Genomic DNA, 19916 nt, shown 5'->3' with positions numbered 1-19916 from the left:
CAAAATAAAGAATAAAAAATAGGGTAGGGGGAGTAGCTTGGAGGCCGAATGCCTCTGGGTTCCATCCCCAGACCTGCAAAAAAAAAAAAAAGAAAGAAAAATAGGGTAGGGGATGCAGCTCAGAGGTAGAATGACCCTGGGTTCAATCTCCAGTACCACAAAATATAATTTAATAATAAAATATAATAATAATAATAATAATTTCTATTAGAAACTGAGCTGGGTATATAGTAGCTTATACTTATAGTCTCAAATACTCTGAAGGCTGAGGTAGGAAGATCATTTTAAGCCCAAACATTTGATGCCAGTCTTGGTAACATAGCAAGACCCTTATCTCCAAAAAACAAATGTGCAAATAGGCATATCATTTGGGGCGCTGAGGGTGTAGCGCCTCCATTTATCATGTAGGTGGACTTGGACTTGGGCCTTGCATCACCAAAAAAAAAAAAAAGAAAAAGAAAAAGAAAATTTAAATGTGTGATTTGTGGTCCAGTGTGAGCACCCAGTGATTTTGGAAGGGCATATGTACCAGGACCCGGGGCATCAGTGATGAGGCTGGCTGGAGGGTGCCAGTGTCTGGGGGGCTGTGGGCGAACAGCACACACACAGCTGTGCTCATTAACCAGGAGCGGTTGATGCCAGCAGTGCTGGGAGTCTGAATACTCTCACATCCTCAAGATGGAGAGTTGGTTTCTTTGTGTGGGAGTGAGTGGGGTACTGGGGATTGAACCTGTGGACAGTCTGCCTCTGAGCAGCATTTTTTTGTTCTTTATTTTGAAACAGTGTCTCCCTCTACTACTGAGCTATGCCCACAACCATCTTACAGCGTTGTTGTTGTTGTTGTTGTTGTTGGTGGTGGTGGTGGTGGTGGTGGTGGTGGTGGTGGTGGTGTGTGTGTGTGTGTGTGTGTTTTGCAACACTGGGGATTGAACCCAGGGGCATTCTACCTCCGAGCTACAACCCCAGACCTATTTTTTGTTCTTTATTTTGAAACAGGGTCTCACCGAGTTGCAAAGGGCCTCACTAAGCTGTGGCTGTCCGCGAACTTCAGTCCTCCTGTCTCAGCCTCCCGAATGCTGGGATTACAAGTGTGTGTCACCACGCCCAGCCTCTAATATATATATGCCAACCTGATTTGCCCTTTGATAGAAGGATGGTGTTCCTGCCCCTTCATTGTGTCCATTGCTTCATGAGGTTTTGTGTTTCCCTGACAGGTGAAGAAAATTGTTGAGGAGCCTGTTCTCAAATCCTTGGATGCAGTTGTAGCCGGCGTGATAGAGGTATGTCCCTTCCAAGGGCAATGCCATAAGATCAGCCTGGTTTAAATGTCTGTAGGGCGAAAGCAGGCGTTCTCATGGGGATTGAAGTGAAAGGATTTGGCAGTGAGCTGTGAGCTTAACTCAGCCACACAGTAACAACACATCTGCATCCTGTGCATCTGCTCAGCTGCTGCCTCTTGAATACATCACCTCACAGTGCCCCTGGCAAGCAGGCCTTGTCTTCATTTCAAGGCTGGGAGAGAGGTGCGTAGGCACCAGTGCCCACATCACACTGTGGGCACTGGAAGTCCAGACTGCATCGGACTTCTACCTTCCTTTCTCCTTTTGTGCTTCCAGAGCTGCTGCTGTAGGCCAAGAGCTGCGCTTGCTAGGCACATGCAAGCCCCTAACTTTTGTTTTTGTTTTTGTGGTCTGGGTATGGAACCCAGGGGCATTCACCCCAGCCCTATTTCTTATTCTTTAATTTGAAACAGGATCTCACTGAGTAGCAGAAGATCTCACTAAGTAACTGAGGCTGTCTGCAAACCATAATCCTACTGTCTCAGCCTCCCAAATGCTAGGATTGCAAGCAGCAAGCCCTGACTTTTAAGTGGAAGGGATGTGAACCCAGGGAATATTTATCTTTAACGTATTTGGAATCAAGGCCCTTAGCTTTATTTATAAAATTATTACGCCGGGCGTGGTGGCGCACGCTTGTAATCCCGGCGCTTGGGAGGCAGAGACAGGAGGATCGCGCTGGTTCGAAGCCAGCCTCGCTGGCTTAAGAGACTCTGTTTCCACATAAAAATGTTAAAAAATAGGTCTGGGAGTGTAGCCCGTGGGAGTGTATCCCGGAGGTAGAAGGGCTTCCAGGAACCCCAGTACCACCAAAAAAATAATAATAATAATAATAATAATAAAAAAATAAATAAAATTATTACACGTTGGTACTGGGAGGTCTCAAAATCTCAGAGCAGCCAGCCGTGATGGCACATGCTTGTAATCCCAGTACCCGGGAGGCTGAGACAGGAGGATCGCAGTTTGTGGCCAGCCTCAGCTACTTAGTGAGGCCCTCTGCAACTTAGTGAGACCCTGTTTGAAATTAAAGAATAAAATAGGGCTGGATGTGTAGCTCAGAGGTAGAATGCCCCATTGTTCAATCCCCAGCACCACCAAAGGGAAAAAAAAAAATCTTAGAACTTTTGAGTTTGAGCATCCAGAGGGCTGATTATTGCTGTGGGGCTGCGTGTTACCCAGATGCCTTTCTCAAGCCTGGTGTGCTTTCTCTCTCAATTCTGAGATACACAGTGCCTGATACCTCTAGGGCTCAGGTGTGAAGTGGGGGGAAGTTCAGGGGCTTTTGTGTGCTACAGACTACATCCTCTCCTGCCCCACACATGCTGCCTGCAGGCTGTTGGCAGATATCAGCATGAGTGCAGGGTGTGGTTTGCCCTGGGTTGGTCTTGACCAGGGCCACACTTCCCCTAACTCCAGTGTGTTGTGGCACTTCTGCCCTGTATTTACTTGCCTGCTGGCCTCAGCTTTTGCTCCCACTCTCTCAGTGTGGACCAGGCGTGCAGTCTCTTGGTTTCTGTGCTGTGGGGTGATGGATGGGCTTGGATCCCTTACTCTGTTGGCCCCTCAGTTGTCTATCAGCTTGTGTCCCGTGCAGGCCCTTGCTGGTGTGCTGTCAGTGACAGCAGGGGCGGTTTTTCCTTTGTGTGTGTAGATGGCTGTTCCCCATAGGCCTCTCTGCACTACACGAGCCTTCTGTACTCCTTGGCCTGTTGCTTAAGAGGGTGAAGAGAGTAATTAAAGTGACACATGGGTGCTCTGGTTTGAGTGCTAGGACTGTGGTGCTTGTGGTAGCCTGCTGGGCCTCCACATGCAGAGCCAAGGGCCCTGGGAGGAGTGTCTGCTCTCTGGTCACATGCCATCTCCTCTGCAGGCCAACCCGAGCGCCGATGTCTACTACACCTCCTTTAGTGACCCCCTGTACCTGACTATGTTCAAGATGCTGCGTGACACTCTGCACTACATGAGAGGTGAGGCTGCTGGTGCGCGGTGAGAGCAGGGGCTCGGCCTCCCTGCAGGCTGCTACTCGCTTTCCTTTTTTTGTTTTTGCAGTACTGAGGATTGAACCCAGGAGAATTCTGCCTCTGAACTACACCAAACCCCTAGCCCTATTTTTTATTCTTTATTTTGAAACCAGTCTCACTAAGCGGAGGCTGGCCATGAACTTGTGATCTTGCTATCTCGGCCTCCCAAGTACTGAGCTTACAAGTGTGCGCCACCACACCCAGCATGACTACTTGCTTTCTGATAGGGCCAGTTAAAAACAAACAAGACCAGGTGCCACTCCTTATCCCAGGTATTCAGAAGGCTGAGGTAGAGGGATTCCAAGCTTGAGGTCAGCCTGGGCAACTTAGGGAGGCCTTGTCTCAAAAGGCAAAAAGGGCTCGGGATTTAGGTCGTTACTAGAACATCCCTGGGGTCAGTCCCCAGTACAGCAGCAAAACCAAACCAGACACAAACCAGTCATGAAGCTGAGCAGAATGGTCCTGTGTTGCAGCTACTTGGGAGGCTGAGGTGGGAGGACAGTCTGAGCCCAGGCGTTCAAATCCAGCCTGGGCAACGTCTCAAACCACAAACACAACACCACACTGTGAGCAGCTGGGCACATGGCTGAAACTTGGGGAATAAAGCAAATAAAAACAAATCTGTCCATGATCATGACCCTGGTACTGCAAATGGCGGTACCTTCTTTCTAGGACATTTTTCTAATGTGTACATATTGTATTACCTGTTTCACACACACATATTTACATGTCCAACTTAAGCCTTCTAGAAGATTAAAAAATAAGAAAACAAGGCACTTGTAGTCTTTTGACTCACAGATAATATCGTAATAGATTTACATGCACATAACACAACACACAACACACACACACACACACACACACGCACACAAATTTAGTATTTTCTTCCAGTCTTTTTTGTGGGGTGTGTGTGTGTGTGTGTGTGTGTGTGTGTGTGTGTGTCTGTGTGTGTCTGTGTGTGACTGGGAATTGCCTTCGGAGGTGCTCTGCCACTGAGCTCCATCTCCAGCCCAGCTTCCTGAATTGCTGGGATTACAGCATGCTCCACCCACCTGGCTTTCACGCATCTTTTTTTTTTTTGGTGCTACTGGGGTTCCTGGAAGCCCTTCTACCTCTGGGATACACTCCCACGGGCTACACTCCCAGACCTATTTTTTAACTTTTTATTTGGAAACAGGATCTCTTAAGCCAGCATGGTTGGCTCCGATCCAGCACGATCCACCTGTCTCCGCCTCCCAAGCCCGGGGATTACAAGCGGGGATTACAAGCATGCGCCACCACGCCCGGCCTTCACGCATCTTTAAAAACATTTCCTACATACTTCCTCCTGTTGTCAAGTGTTCTTTGTAAACATTTGTGTGTGTGTTGGGGGGTACTGAGGATTGAATTCAGGGGACATTCTACCTTCAAGATATACTCCCAACCCTTTTTATTTTTTATTTTTTGTAGTATTGGAAATTGAACTCAGGGATATTTAACTTCTGAGCTACGCCCCCAGCCCTGCTTTTTAAATTTTTATTTTGAAACAGAGTCTTGCTAGGTTGATGAGTCTCACTACTTGCTGAGGTTGTCTTGAACCTGTGATCCTCCTGTCTCAGCCTCCCAAGTATTGGGATTACAGGCATACACCACCATGCCTGACTGTGGACATGTTTTAGTGATGACAAAATATTCTACCATATAGATATGCTATAGTTTAACCATTTCTGGATGATTTGGGGGGCTCTTGGGAAGCTGAGTCAGTCTGTCAGGGTGAGAGCAAAGGTTTGGGGGTCTCTCAGGAGGGCATCGGGGATGAGATGGCCAAGCCTGGCCTCGCCTTCTAGAGCCCCCACGCCTCACCCGGGCAGCACGCCACTGGCTTCACTGGCTGGTCTGACCTGTGCTTGTCACAGTGGTTCTCCTGCGTTCTCCTGGAGTCAGGGTGCGAGTTGGGAAAGTCGGCAGACTCTGGGTGCTCCAAAGATCAAGAGAAGTCTCCTCTGTGGGCTGCAGTCAGTTTTGCCTTCGTCTTGTAACTGACAACCTTTGTGGTTTCTTTTAGCATCATGAAGTATTCCTGTCATTAATTGATCAGTTCTAGTGGTGATACATCCCTTTTGTGTGTTTTAGGTCTTAGTATATCGACTGTTTAAAACAAAGCATGGTGGGCTGGAGATTTGACTCTGGTAGTTCATTTGCCTGCCAGCAAGTTGAAAAGACAGCACTGCAAAAACAAACAAACAAAAAGCAGCCAACATAAATCGAGCCTGGCTCTGACTTCCCTGGGAAACCATCTTTTCCTCGACTGCCAGGCAGTTTTCTGTACACGGCTGGCCGATCCCACATCTTCCCAGCAGGCGTTCTTGAAACCACAGTAGCCAGCACCAAATGTCACCCTTCTTGTTAGAAAGGGGAGGCCATGGCCGTTGGCCGCCTCTGCCTGTGTCCCGTGTGGTCTTGTTTCTAGCTACAGCACTTCCTCTCCACAGACCTCCCTACCTCCTTTGTGAAGGAGATCCATGATTTTGTGCTGGAGCAGTTCAACACAAGCCAAGGAGAACTCCAGAAGATTCTGCATGATGCAGACCGGATCCACAATGAGCTGAGCCCCCTCAAGCTGCGCTGCCAGGCAAATGCTGCCTGCGTGGACCTCATGGTGTGGGCTGTGAAGGATGAACAGGGTAAGCCTGAGCTGCCCGTCTGGCACACACCGCGGCTCTGCCCTTCCCTGCTGAGCCCCCAGCATGCCCACGAGCTCCCTCAAATGACTTCTAGAACACCGGGCTTACCAGCACAAGCAGTCACATTAGGAGCGTCTGCCTCGTGGCTTCAATTATGCTCTGGACGTCTCTGGTCCCGCTCCGTGCAGCAGGACACTAGGCCTACAAGGGCCTGGGCCATAGCGCCTGTGTGTGCTTTCCTCTGCTCTTGCTGGCTCTTTAGGCCTTCCCATGGAGAGGTGGGGACTCAGCTGGAGTGGGGTTGTCCAGGGCAGAGTAGAATGGGCAGCATTCTTAGAGAACGGAGCACTGTGGGATGAGAGGACACAGGCCAGCAGAGAAGACAGAGGTCATTTAAGGCGCAGATGCCTGCCTCCAGTCTCCTCCTATGGCCTTTCAGTGTTAAGAGACGTGCAACAGGTGTGTCCCTGGGGCTTAACTGAACTGTTACCAGTGAGGAAGTAACTCCGCTGGTCGTTTTTACCCTCCTCTGATTTTGAATTAAGGTGCAGAAAATCTTTGCATTAAGCTCTCTGAGAAGCTGCAGTCCAAGACATCTAGTAAAGTCATCATCGCGCACTTGCCCCTGCTCATCTGCTGCCTGCAGGTCAGTCTCACTGGTGTCAGAGCCATCCCCTGGGCGCCCTCGTGTCTTGGCTCAGGCCGTCTGGGTTCTCTAGCAGCGGAGGCTCACCATGCAGTCTGAGCTAGTTCCTGACTTCAGGAACTCTCACACCAGAGCCTGCTGTGGACACAGTTCATCTCTGGGTGTGGCCTGCCCCCTGCAGGGTGCCAGGGGTCCTGCACGCGTCCTCCAAGAGCAGCCTGCCTTAAAGAGGACCTTTGTTGTTCTGTGAGGCTGCCTTGTATCTGCTGGACAATGCTCAGAGCCAGCTGGTGGAGGACTGTGGATCACGCCATAGGGCCTTGTAAGAGGATGTTTTCGTCCACAGTGCTTACTCCTGCTCTGCCAAGACTCCTTCCTTGATATTGTTTAAAAATCATATTTCATACTTTCTTCGACTTAATTTGTTTTCAAAAGAAATGAACACACTTTATGACAGTATATTTTCACTTTGGGTTGGGACGAGTCACTGCCATCTCCCATCCCTTTGGGCAGGTGGCCTCTGGGAGTTTTCCTCTTGTGTGAGCAGAGTTGAGTATCTCTCTGCTCAGGGCCTGCGCAGACAGTCTCTCCCCAGCTGTGTGCCTGGTTGATGCATTGCAGGGTTTGGGCCGCCTGTGTGAGCGCTTCCCAGTGGTGGTGCACTCAGTGACTCCGTCCTTGCGAGACTTCCTGGTCATCCCGTCGCCGGTGCTGGTGAAGCTGTATAAGTACCACAGTCAGTACCACACAGGTAAGAGCGGACTGTGGTTGAGGCCTCGAGTCCTGCATCCATCCTTGTATGGTCTCAAGCCCTAAATGGAACCGTGTGACTGAGCCCACTCGAGTTCTCTGTCTGCACGTCAGCACGCTCCCCCTCACTTTTCCTTCTGTCTTTGCCTGTCCCTGGGCCCCAGGCCTTTCCTCTTCCTCCCTCCCTCCCTCCCTCCCTCCCTGTACTTCGCTGTTGAAGGTCCCTCTGGTCCCATTTTCTCTCTGGTGTGTTCTCTCACTGTGGTGGCCTGTAGTGTGAGTCCTGCATGCCCCGTGCTGGGCACGACCACAAAAAGGAATGTCAATTCAACAGCTTCTGTCCGAGAGCCCTAGAGTGGTACTCCTCATCCTACCCATAGCTCTATGAAAGCAGCCATTTTTATCTTCACTCTTCAGATGAAGAAGCCCAAACTCAGAGTAGTTGGAAGATGACTTCCAGTCTCCCAGTAGAGAGGGCTCTCCCAGGCCCCTGCCGTCGGTGATCCCCCTCTTCCAGCTCTGTGCCCAGTTAGGTTACCCCCAAACACAGTGCTGTGGTGGCAACGCACTTGTAATACCTATTTGGGAGGCTGAGCCAGGAGGACTGCAGGTTCGTAGCCATCCTCAGCTACTTAGGCCCTTTGTAACTTAGTGAGACCTTGTCTCAAAAATAAAGAATAAAAAATAGGGTTGAGGGTGTAGCTCGAAGGTAGAATGCCCCTGGCTTCCATTCCCAGTATAGAAAAAAAACTTCATTCTTGTGGGTGCTTGTCAGTACTTGTAAGTGACTTATTAAGAAATTTCTAAAGCCGGGCATGGTGGTGCATGCTTGTAATCCCAGCATTCAGGACGCTGAGACTGGAGGATCACGGTTCGTGGACAGCCTCAGCTACTTAGTGAGGCCCTTTGCAACTCAGTGAGACCAGGTTTCAAAATAAAGAATAAAAAAATAGGGCATGGGGTGTAGCTCGGAGGTCGAATGCCCCTGGATTCCATCCCCAGACCCGCAAAAAGAAAGGAAGGAAGGAAGGAAGGAAAGAAAGAAAGAGAGAGAGAGAAAATAGATTTCCAGCCAGGCTAGCTGTGCGTGGTGGCACACGCTTGTAATTCCTGCGCTTGGGAGGCTGAGACAGGAGGATCATGCAGGTTTGAAGCCAGCCTCAGCTGGTTTAAGAGACTCTTTTTCCAAATAAAATATAAAATAGGTCTGGGAGTATAGCCCGGAGGTAGAAGTCCCCTGGGTTACATCCCCAGTACCACACAAAAAAAGAAATTTCCAGCCAGGCATGGTAGCACATGCTTATGATCTCAGTTACTACTTGAGAGGCTGCGACAGGAGCGTCACGGGTTTGCTGCCAGCCTCAGCTGCTTTGTGAGGCCCTCCACAACTTAGTGAAACCCACTTTCAAAGTAAAGATTAAACCGGGCGTGGTGGCACACGCTTGTCATCTCAGCATTTGGGAGGCTGAGGCAGGAGGATTGTGGTTCACGGCCAGGCTCGGCTACTTAGTGAGGCCTTTTTTCTAAATAAAGAATAAAGAAAAAAAATAGGGCTGGGGGTGTCACTTGGAGGTAGAATGCCCCTGGGTTCCATCCCTAGTATTGCAGAGAGAGGTGGGGGAGGGAAGGGAAGGGAAGGGAAGGAAGGGCCGGCTGGCTGGTTTTCACTGGGTGAGGTGGTACACATGACTGTGATCCCAGTACTTGGGAGGCTGAGTCAAGGGGGATTGCCAGGTGGAGACCAGCCTAAGCCAAACACTGTTTTGAAATCTTAAAAAAAAAAAATTAAAAGGCTAAAGGTGTAGCTTGGAGGTAAATGCCCCTGGGTTCAATCCCCAGTACCACCAAAAAAAGAAATGATAAGTTTTACCTGTTTATCACTTTACATCCTAAATATTCTTCCTTTGGATTTTAAACACATGCTTTTCTGTGTGTGTGTGTGTGTGTGTGTGTGTGTGTGTGTGTGTGTGTGTTACTGGGGATTGAACCCAAGGCATTTTACCTTTGAGCTATACCCCCAGCCCAATTTTATTTCTTATTTGGAAACAGGGTCTTGCTAGGTTGATGAGAGTCTCACCACTTGCTGAGGCTGTCTCGAACCTGCAGTCCTCCTGTCTCAGCCTCCCAAGTACTACAGTTACTGGTGTGCACCACCACAGTCAGCCTCCTTTCGTCCTTCCTGTTGTCTCTCTCTTGTTTCTGAAGTGTTTGGTCACATGTTTGTACACTACTTGGCTTTTATAAGCTAAAAATGATGAGTCTCTTATCTTGATTTTTGAATGACAAAGAATGGGATGGAAAGCAAAAGCCAAAGTAGACGCATTTGTCCTTTACGTTTAGTTGCTGGTGGTGACATAAAGATCAGTGTCACCACTGAACATTCTGAGTCAACCCTGAACGTCATGTCAGGCAAGAAGAACCAGCCCTCCATGTACGAACAACTCCGGGACATCGCCATTGACAACATCTGCAGGTGTGGACCCAGAGAGGGGGCCTGAGCTGGGAAGGGGAAAAGCGTGTGTAGAGCCTCACTATGAAGTAAGGGGTTTTATAATTTTTAAAACCTACACTTAAGCTAGGTATTGGAGGCTAAGATAGGAGGATCACAGGTTCAAGGACAGCCTCAGCAAATAGTAAGACTTTCATCAACCTAGTGAGACTCTGTTTCAAAATAAAAATAAAATAGGGCTGGGGGTATAGCTCATAGGTAGAATGTTCCTGGGTTCAATCCCTAGTGCCACAAAAATAAGTAAAACACTACACTTGATCTAAAAAGAGGAATCAATGTATATTTTTATTTATTTATTTGAAACTTTAATGCTTTTTGAATGTTCTACAGCTTACTGCATGTTCTTTTTTTTCTTCTTTCAGTACTGGGGATGGAACCCAGGGGCATTCTACCTCCGAGCTACACCCCCAGCCCTATATTTTATTCTTTTTTTGAAACAGGATCTCACTGAGGTGCAAAGGGCCTCAGTAAGTAGCTGAGGCTGGCCGGGAACCACAATCCTCCTGTCTCAGCCTCCTGAATGCTGAGATTACAAGCGTGTACCACCACATCTGGCTTTATATAATCTTTAAATACAGCTTTCTTAGGTGTGGTGGTGCACATTTGTAATCCCAGTACTTTGGAGGCTGAGACAGCAGGATCACTGGTTCTCAGCCAGCCCCAGCAATTTACTGAGGCCTTCTGCAACTTAGTAAGACCCTGTTTCCAAACAAAAAATAAAATAGGTCTGGGGATGAGCCAGGCATGGCGGCACACACTTATAATCCCAGCATCCTGGAGGATCGCGGTTCGCAGACAGACTCAGCTGCTTAGTGAGGCATTTTGCAACTAGTTTAGTGAGACCCTGTTTCAAAATAAAGAATAAAAAATAGGGCTGGGGGTGTAGCTCTGAGGTTGAATGTCCCTGGGTTCCATCCCCAGACCTGCCCCCCCCACAAAAAAAAAATAGGGCTGGAGTGTAGCTTAGAGGTTAAATGCCCCTGGATTCCATCCGCAGTACCACAATAAATAATAATCCAGGCATAGTGGTGCATGCCTGTAATCCCTGTATTTGGGAGGCTGACAGGAGGATCAAAGGTTCAAGAACAGCCTCAGCAAATAGTGAGGCTCTCATCAACCTAGTGAGACCGTTTCCAAATAAATAAAATCAGGCTTGGGGTATAGCGCAAAGTTAGAATCTCCTTCTGGGTTCAATCCACAGTACCACAAAAATATATATATAATAAATAAAGCTTTCTTCCTTTTTCTTTTTCTTTTCTCTTTTTTTTTTTTTTTTTTTTTGTGTGTGTGTGTGTGTGGTACTTGGGGGTGGAACCCAGGGGCTTTCTACCTCCAGGCTACACCCCAGGCCTATTTTATAATTTATTTGGAAACATGGTCTCACTGAGTTGCTGAGAGCCTCACTAAGTAGCTGAGGCTGGCTTTGAACCTGTGCGATCCTCCTGTCTCAGCCTCCCAAGTTCAGGGATTACAAGCATGCACCACCACGCCTGGCTCTTCCTTTTTCTAATCATAAAAACATTTACTATAGAAAAATTGTAATATGTAAAATGAAGAAAGTAGCAACGGGCCATTTTTTCTTTTTTCTGTACAATATTTAATATAAATGAGAAGAATTTTAGAAATATGATCGAGCAGCCTTTGCTGTCCAGGTTCTTGCTCTGTGACCTCTCGCTCTCCCAACTTGAGAACCAGATACTCTCTGACCCGTGGAAATGTGCACCTCCCTCTGAATTCTGGCCTGACCCTGAGCAGCCAGATGAAGATGCTTACTCGGCCCTTTTCTATTAGACCATGTTTTTCTCTAACACTCTAGCTTAGGAGCCAAACAGAAGTGAAGAGTGAGACGTGCCTAATACAATTTTATGTTCTTAGGAGATTTTTTAATTTCCCCTTTTCTCTATAGCATAAGCATTTCTCCTTACTATTAAAACCTTGATAGGGGCTGGTGCAGAACGCAGTGGTAGAGCATTTGCATTTCACAGCCCTGGTTTCAAGTTCCAGCACCAAAAAAACTAGCCAAGCATGGTGGCACACCTCTGCAATCCTAGTTACTCAGGAAGCTCAGGCAGGAGATCACAAACTCAAGGTCAGCCTGGGCAGTGTAGCCAGACCCTGGCTCGGAAACACAAAGGGCTGGTATGTAGCTCAGTGGCGGAGCACCCCCACCCACTTCATTCCCAGGCTCAGCCTCTCTCTTGCCCACACACACATGCATACACCCTTGATGTAGAATTGCAGTCTCCCCTTAACCATCATGGGACCACCTGTCTTTTGAATGAGTCGTGGTAGCTTTGTTAATAGGAAATTTAGATTGGAATTAAGGTGAGCACAATATGGTGAAGGAAACTTTTGAGTGTAAAATAATGAAGCTAGCTTTTCCAGCTCAGATGATTTATTATTGGGTAAAATTTGCAGCAATTTTGAATTCAATCTACATAATTTTTCATTCGCATTTCTGGGTACAGAGTTTAGAGCAGTTCTTTAAATATCTTAGACTCGAGAAAAGACAAAACAAAACCAGAGAACCTCATCTCATTCTTGTGATGCCCTCTTCATGTGCAGGTGCCTGAAGGCCGGCTTGACGGTGGACTCGGTGATCGTGGAGGCCTTCTTGGCCAGCCTCTCCAACCGACTGTACATCTCCCAGGAGAGCGACAAGTATGTCCCCAGCCCTCTGCAGGCTGGGGTGGGACACCTGGTGTCCATGTCTGTGCCTCTTTCCTGGTCACAGTGTAGGCATGCATGAGTCTGTCACAGGTTTAAGATGAAACTTGCCAACAAGATGTGGTGGCACACGCCTGTCATCCCAGTACATGGGTGCCTGAGACAGGAGAATCACAGGTTCAAGGACAGCCTCAGCAAGTAATGAGACTCTCATCAACTTAGGGAGGCCCTGTCTCAAAATAGAGTCAGGTGTGGTGGCACACACCTGTGGTCCCAGCGCTGGGGAGGCTAAAACAGAAGGATCACATGTTTGAAGCCAGCCTTAATGAGACTCACGGCAACTTAGCGAGACCCTGTTTTCAAATAAAAAATAAAATAGGACTGGGGGTATAGCCTGGAGATAGAAGACCACAAAACAAACAAACAAATAGCCAGGCGTGGTGGCGCACGCTTGTAATCCCGGCATTCAGGAGTCTGAGACAGGAGGATCACAGTTCATAGACAACCTCAGATACTACTTAGTGAGGCCCTTTGCAACTCAGTGAGGCCATGTTTCAAAATAAAAAATAGGGCTGGAGATACAGCTCAGAGGTAGAATGCCCCTGGGTTCCATCCCCAGTACCACAAAGTAAGTAAGTAAATAAATAAATAAATGGGCTGGGGTGTAGCTCAGAGGTAGAATGCCCCTGGGTTCGGTCCCCAGTAGCTCACACACACAAGACAAAGCCCCCCTCAGAATGTCCTCAAGCCTAGTGCCCGGGCCTGCATCTGTCTGCCCTCGTTTCGGATGACAACCTCCTGGTCCGTTTTGAAGTCAAGGTCTAGATCATAGCCTCTGGGCTTCATCTTTCTGCTGCGTGCTAGAAGGCTCTTTAAAGTGCTTCTCTTCTTCCCTCCTCTAGAGATGCTCACTTGATTCCTGACCACACCATCCGAGCCTTGGGACACATTGCAGTGGCCCTGAGGGACACCCCGAAGGTCATGGAGCCAATTCTGCAGATCCTGCAGCAGAAATTCTGCCAGCCCCCCTCACCCCTTGACGTGCTCATCATCGACCAGCTGGGCTGCCTGGTCATCACCGGCAATGTAAGGAAGGCCCCTAGTAAGGCCGAGCCGTAATGTACAAGCTGCCTCTGCTGGAGGAGTGCACCATTGCCAAGCACATTCACCTTGTACCTGGTCAAGCGCTCACAACTCCTCCAAGCCCGCAGAATGGGCGCACTGCTGTGGCTCTGTGAGAGAGCTGGGGACGAGGCTTGACGACGGATTTGTCGTCAGTGTAAAATAACATTTGACTGGAGCTCTTAGCTTTAACTCTAGTTTGCTTATTTAGAAATGGTGCCACTGATGGTCTTTTAGGGTCTGCAGTGCCTGACCTTCCTCTGGGTGATCAGAGGGGCTTCATGAAGGAGTCCTGGCATGGTGACGGTGCCTCTTGTCTCTTCCAGCAATACATTTATCAGGAAGTGTGGAATCTCTTCCAGCAGATCAGCGTGAAGGCCAGCTCCGTTGTGTATTCAGCCACCAAGGATTACAAGGACCATGGCTATAGGTATTCTTCTGCACCTTGCTGTTGCTTGAAATCCTGGCAGCATTTAAGTCCCTTTGAAAATGGGAGGTTTGCACCAGGCTGAGGCAGGAGGATTGCGGTTTGAGGCCAGACAGCAAGTTTCAGAGGCCCTGTTTCAAAATAAATAAATGGGGCTGGGGTTGTACCTTGGAAGTAGAGTACCCTGGGTTCAATTTCCAGGAAGAAGAAGGGAAAGGGGAGGGGAGGGGAGGGGGAGAAGAAAAGAATAATAAGGAGCAGGAAAGGCTGGGCTGGGGCTCCCAGGTGCCCAGGGGTCAGTTCCCATGTGCTCTGGTTTGTACCACATAGTGCTTTTTTTTTTGCGGTACTGGGGTTGGAACCCCATTCTACCTCGAGCTACACCCTCAGCCCTGATTTTTATTCTTTATTATGAAACAGGGTCTCACTGAGTTGCAAAGGGCCTCACTAGTAGCTGAGGCTGTCCGTGAACCGCGATCCTCCGGTCTCAGCCTCCCGAGTGCTGGGATTACAAGCGTGCGCCACCACACCTGGCTCACATAGTGCTTTTTTAAGAAGAAACCTTTTAGCTGGGTGTGGGTTTAGCATACCTAAAATCCCAGTACTCAGGAGGCTGAGACAGGAGGATTGCAGATTTGAGGACAGCATTAGTAAGTAGTAAGGCTCTCAGCAACCTAGTGAGACCCTGTTTCAGAACAAAAATAAAACAGGGTTGGAGTTGTAGCTGAGAGGTAGAATGCCCCTGAGTTTATACCCTAGTGCCTAAATAAATAAATGAAAGAAAATGAGATTTGGGATTTTTTTTTTTCTGCAGTACTGGGGATTGAACCCAGGGGCATTCTATTTTTGGTGGTACTGGGGTTCCTGGAAGCTCTTCTACCTCTGGGATACATTCCCACGGGCTACACTCCCAGACCTATTTTTTAACCTTTTCATTTGGAAACAGGGTCTCTTAAGCCAGCGAGACTGGCTTCGAACCAGCTCAATCCTCCTGTCTCCGCCTCCCAAGCATGGGGATTACAAGCGTGTGCCACCACACCCGGCCCTACTTTTTATTTTGAAACAGGGTCTCAGTAAGTTTTGTAGGACTTCACTAAGTAGCTGAGGCTGGCCATGAATCTGCGATCCTCCTGTCTCAGCCTCCTAAGTACTGGGATTACAAGCGTGCGTGCCACTACACGCAGTGGAATTCCACACCCAGTGGAATTTGTCTTTTATTTATTTATTTATTTATTGCGGGTCTGGGGATTAAACTCAGAGGCATTTGACCTCCAAACTCCACCCCCTGCCCAATTTTTTATTCTTTATTTTGAAACAGGGTCTCACTAAGTTGCAGAGGACCTCACTAAGTAGCTGAGGCTGTCCGCGAACCGCGATCCTCCAGTCTCAGCCTCCCAAATACTGGGATTACAAGCGTGCGCCACCACGCCTGGCTGGAATTTTTCTTTTCTTTTTCTTTTTTTTTTTTTTTTTTTTTCGGTACTGGGGATGGAACCCAGAGGCATTCTACCTCCAAGCTATACCCCCAGCCCTATTTTTCATCTTTATTTTGAAACAGGGTCTCACTGAGTTGCAAAGAGCCTCACTAAGTAGCTGAGGCTGTCCTCGAACCATGGTCCTCCTGTCTCTGCCTCCCAAATGCTGGGATTACAAGCGTGCACCACCACGCCCGGCTGGAATTTATCTTTAAAATAATTTTTTTCTTTCATTTGGTACTGGAGATTGAACCCAAGGGTATTTTACCTCTGAACTACATATTTAGCCCTTTTTCTTTTTTTTTCTTTTCTTTTTTTTTTTTTTTTTTTTTTTGGTGGTACTGGGGTTCCTGGAAGCCCTTCTACCTCTGGGCTACACTCCTAGACCTACTTTATATTTTTGAAACAGGATCTCTTAAGCCAGCAAGGCTGGCTTCGAACCTGCGCAATCCTCCTGTCTCCGCCTCCCAAGCGCGGGGATTACAAGCGTGCGCCACCACGCCCAGCTTATTTTTTTTTATTTTTGAAACAGGGTCTCACTGAGTTGCTGAGGGCCTTACTGTGTTGCTGAGGCTGGCCTTGAACCTGTGATCCTCCTGTCTCAGCCTCCCAAGCACTTGGATAACAGGCGTGCACTATCAGGCCTAACTTCCTCCTCTCTTCTGAATAGACTGGAAGTGCACACTGGGGTGATTTGTTTCTTTATGGAGCAGCATGTCAAGCATACCATGCATGTTACTCTGCATGTCACCTTTAGTGGCTACATAGCATCCCTTGTATAGCTGCACCAATCGTCTTTACTGTTCCCCTACCTTGGGTGTTAGGTAGTTGTGGAGTTTTCCTGCCAATAAGTGCTAGTTGAAAACCTAATAGCTATGTACCTGTGAAGCACACGTGGGAAGCAGTGTCTTGAAGGGTTAAAGGAGCAGGCATTTCATATTCTCTTTTTTTTTTTTTTTTTTGCGTGTTTGGCAATGAAACCCAGGGCCATTCGACCTCTGAGCTACACCCCCTGCCCTATTTTTTATTCTTTATTCTGAAACCGGGTCTCACTGAGTTGCAAAGGGCTTCACTAAGTAGCTGAGGCTGTCCACGAACCGCGATCCTCCGGTCTCAGCCTCCCGAATGCTGGGATTACAAGCGTGCGCCACTACGCCCAGCTGCATTTCATATTCTAGAAGGGTTCTGTTTTGTCTTTTGTTTTTGCAGTCTCCAGGCCTCGCACAAGCTAAGCAAGTACTCTACCATAAGCTACATTGCTAGCCCTGACCTTGAATAACTTGTGTGTGTGTGTGTGTGTGATACTGGCGGTGGAACCCAGGGGTTTTCTACCTCTAGGCTACACTCCCAGACCTATTTTATACTTTATTTGTAAACAGGGTCTGACTAAATTGCTGTGAGCCTCACTGAGTAGCTGAAGCCGGCTTTGAACGTTTGTGATCCTCCTGTTTCAGCCTCCCAAGCACTGGGATTACAAGCGTGCGCCACCATGTCCAGCTTGAATGACTTTTACGTGTACAAAGTCTAGCCAGTTTTCCCTGGAAGAGTGAGAGATGCTTCCTTGTCTCTTCCTTCTCTTGCCTGGGGATGCCTTGAGGAAGGGACTGTCTTCGTGTTGGGAGGGTCTCACAAGAACTGGTCACAACAGCAGAAGAGAGGGAGAGGAGGAAGGGAAGACAAGGGCAGGGGTGGCAGAGGGAGGAAGAGAGTGCCTGTGTGAAGTGCTGTTCTCCATCACGGAAGCCACGGCCTCTGCCGGTTCACATCGCAGGGCGAGGCAAGTTCCGCTGTGCATCGTGCATCGGGATTTTCTCGAGGCTGGCCGTGATCCTTAAGATGGGGCGGGCAGGATCCTCGGCACTTCCCGAGTACCTGACAGGAGCTGTTGCCTCCTGTGCTTCCCGTTCAGGGGGAATGTTGAGGAGACGCTGCCCGTCAGGTGGAGGTCTTGTGGGCGATAAATGACGGGTGAAGGCCCTCCGACTTGAGGGGCACAGGCCCAGGCAGGAGGTGCCTGGCACGAGTACTTCCATGTTCACTATGCAGTGGGCCACGTCCCAAGCCTGCACAGGTCAGTGCAGATCCTGAGCGGCGTCCCACCTAGGAGAGGGCGGCGGCGTTTCTGCGGCAGTTCATTTCCTTCTGGGGCCATTTTGCCAGGAAGACAGCACATTTGTTGCCCCTCGCAAGTCTTCTGAGTTAGCTGGGCTCACCCTGCAGTGCCATCCCCAGGACACAGGCAGTGCCTGCTGGCGGCTCTGACTTTCTCTTCTCCCTCAGGCACTGCTCCCTGGCGGTGATTAATGCCCTGGCCAACATCGCAGCCAACATCCAGGAGGAGCACCTTGTGGACGAACTGCTCATGAACCTGCTGGAGCTGTTTGTGCAGCTGGGGCTGGAGGGGAAGCGCGCCAGCGAGAGGGCGAGTGAGAAGGGCCCTGCCCTGAAGGTAGGAGGGCAGAGGGCCGGCTGCCTCCTTGGCAGCCTCACGGCATCGTCTTGGTGGAGCTATGGTGCTCTCTTTGTTGGGTGACTTAAATGCATCTGAGAGAACGAGAAAAGAGAGGGCAGGTTCTATCTCAGGGACACTGCCCCTGCCCGCCCGCTAGGCAGGCAAGAGCCGCTTTCCTCACTGGAGCCCGTCTGGCTGTGGCCACTGCCTCCCCAGCTTGTGCAGCCTGCCTTATGCGGCTCCCCTGTCTCCTCCATCCTGGAGATGGGGCAGGGGAGGACATTGGCAGGCGCTAGGCTCCCTGCCTGGACCACCTCGTCGTTTACGTAAAGGGTTAGATTGTAAATACTTTTGGCCTGTGGGACCTGAATGGTCTCTGTTGGAACATCTCAACTCTGCAGTGTACTGAGAGGGACTGGCCAGATGTAAATGACCAGGCATGGTTGTGCTCCCTAGAACAATTCCAGGAAAGCTGGCTAGTGGGATGTGACCACGGGCTGGAGTGCCCCGCTCTTGTTCTAGGTAAGGGCTACAAGGCAGCGAGACCTGGTCTGCACACCTGTGGGGCTGCATGGAGAAAGCAGTGTGCGAGGGGCACTTTAGAGCAGACTGGTCAGGAATGCCTCTGGGAGGAGGTGACATTTGAGTTGACAGGCATGTAAAGGAGCCCTACGTATGAAAGTCTGACCAAGAGGGCGTGACTGGTGCCAGGTGAGTCCTAAGACCCTTGGCCTTAGCTCAGGACTGCTCTGCTGGGCCATCTGACAGCAATGTAATAACTAGTACCGGAAGCCTCCTAGAATGCTACAGAGATGAGGGAAGCATCCTTGCATCCCGCAGGGCATGAAGGGAGCCTGGTGAAACAGAGAGGCATGAACCCCTGCGAAGGCAGAGGCCGCCATGTGTTGGGGGCCATCTTTCCCCTGAGCCATGGGCCTCAGTGTCCCAAAGGGGGACACTGCTCCTGTCCGCCTCCTCCCACCATGCCTGTCTTTACGGTCTCAAGACTCTTGGACCTGAATGCCTCAGGCACAGGCTGGGGTGGTGCTGTGAGAGGCAATGCCAGATCCTCTTTGTTCCAGTGGGCTGGGTACAAGGCCATGGATTCTGTTTTCTGCAGAGTCGTCCTTGTACAAGTCAGTGGTGAATACGCAAGTGTGTACTGATGGCCTCAGTTTTCCCACCAAGCTCGACCTCCTGGAACAAAGTCCTGGAGGAGGAGGGCGTTGGCAGACGCCCCCCAGTCCATTTCCTCCTTGAATGCTATACACACTGAATTATGGTGGAGTGTGTGTGTGTGTGTGTGTGTGTGTGTGTGTGTGTGTGTGGTACTGGGGAGAACCCAGGGCATTGTACCTCCGAGTTATACCCCGAGTCCTATTTTATTTTGAAACAGGGTCTTGCTAAGTTGCTGTGTGTTGGCCTTGGGCTTATGATACACCTGTTTCAGCCTATCAAGTACTAGGATTATATGCATGAGCCACTTTGCCCGGCTCATAGCAAACTCTTAAATCCTGATTTTTTTTTTAATTTTTTTGTGTTTCTCTGTGTATGTGCTGGGGATAAAATCCAGGGCCTTGTGCTCTACCACTGAACTGCATTTCCAGTCCATGAATTTTTTATTACTTTTTTTTTTTTTTTTTTTTTTTTTTGCAGTACTGGGAGTGGAACCCAAGGGCTTTCTACCTTCGGGCTATCCTCCCAGACCTATTTTCTGTTTTATTTGGAAACAGGTTCTCACTAAATTACAGAGAGCCTCACTCAGTAGCTAAGGCTGGCTTCAAACCTGCAAGATCCTCCTGTCTCAGCCTCCCAAGTACTGAGATTACAAGTGTGCGCCCTCACGC

At 49.2% G+C, this 19916-nt stretch overlaps 1 protein-coding gene across 2 annotated transcripts in view; it reads left to right on the top strand.

The window, feature by feature from the left end:
• The window catches only part of PI4KA (phosphatidylinositol 4-kinase alpha), a gene marked incomplete at both ends in the record, with an annotated part of 118268 nt that overhangs the window by 36919 nt on the left and 61433 nt on the right, over positions 1-19916 (top strand). For both annotated transcript variants that reach the window (XM_080717628.1, XM_080717629.1), the window contains 10 exons: positions 1215-1280; positions 3208-3304; positions 5830-6021; positions 6567-6667; positions 7289-7418; positions 9758-9890; positions 12492-12587; positions 13496-13679; positions 14042-14145; positions 17898-18066. In XM_080717628.1, the coding sequence (XP_080573754.1) occupies positions 1215-1280; positions 3208-3304; positions 5830-6021; positions 6567-6667; positions 7289-7418; positions 9758-9890; positions 12492-12587; positions 13496-13679; positions 14042-14145; positions 17898-18066 (1272 nt within the window). The remainder of the gene's footprint in view (positions 1-1214; positions 1281-3207; positions 3305-5829; positions 6022-6566; positions 6668-7288; positions 7419-9757; positions 9891-12491; positions 12588-13495; positions 13680-14041; positions 14146-17897; positions 18067-19916) is intronic.

This window comes from Muscardinus avellanarius, assembly GCF_963383645.1.
Source record: "Muscardinus avellanarius genome assembly, chromosome: 21".
Taxonomy (NCBI): domain Eukaryota; kingdom Metazoa; phylum Chordata; class Mammalia; order Rodentia; family Gliridae; genus Muscardinus; species Muscardinus avellanarius.
This window is presented reverse-complemented; position numbering and strand designations above follow the sequence as displayed.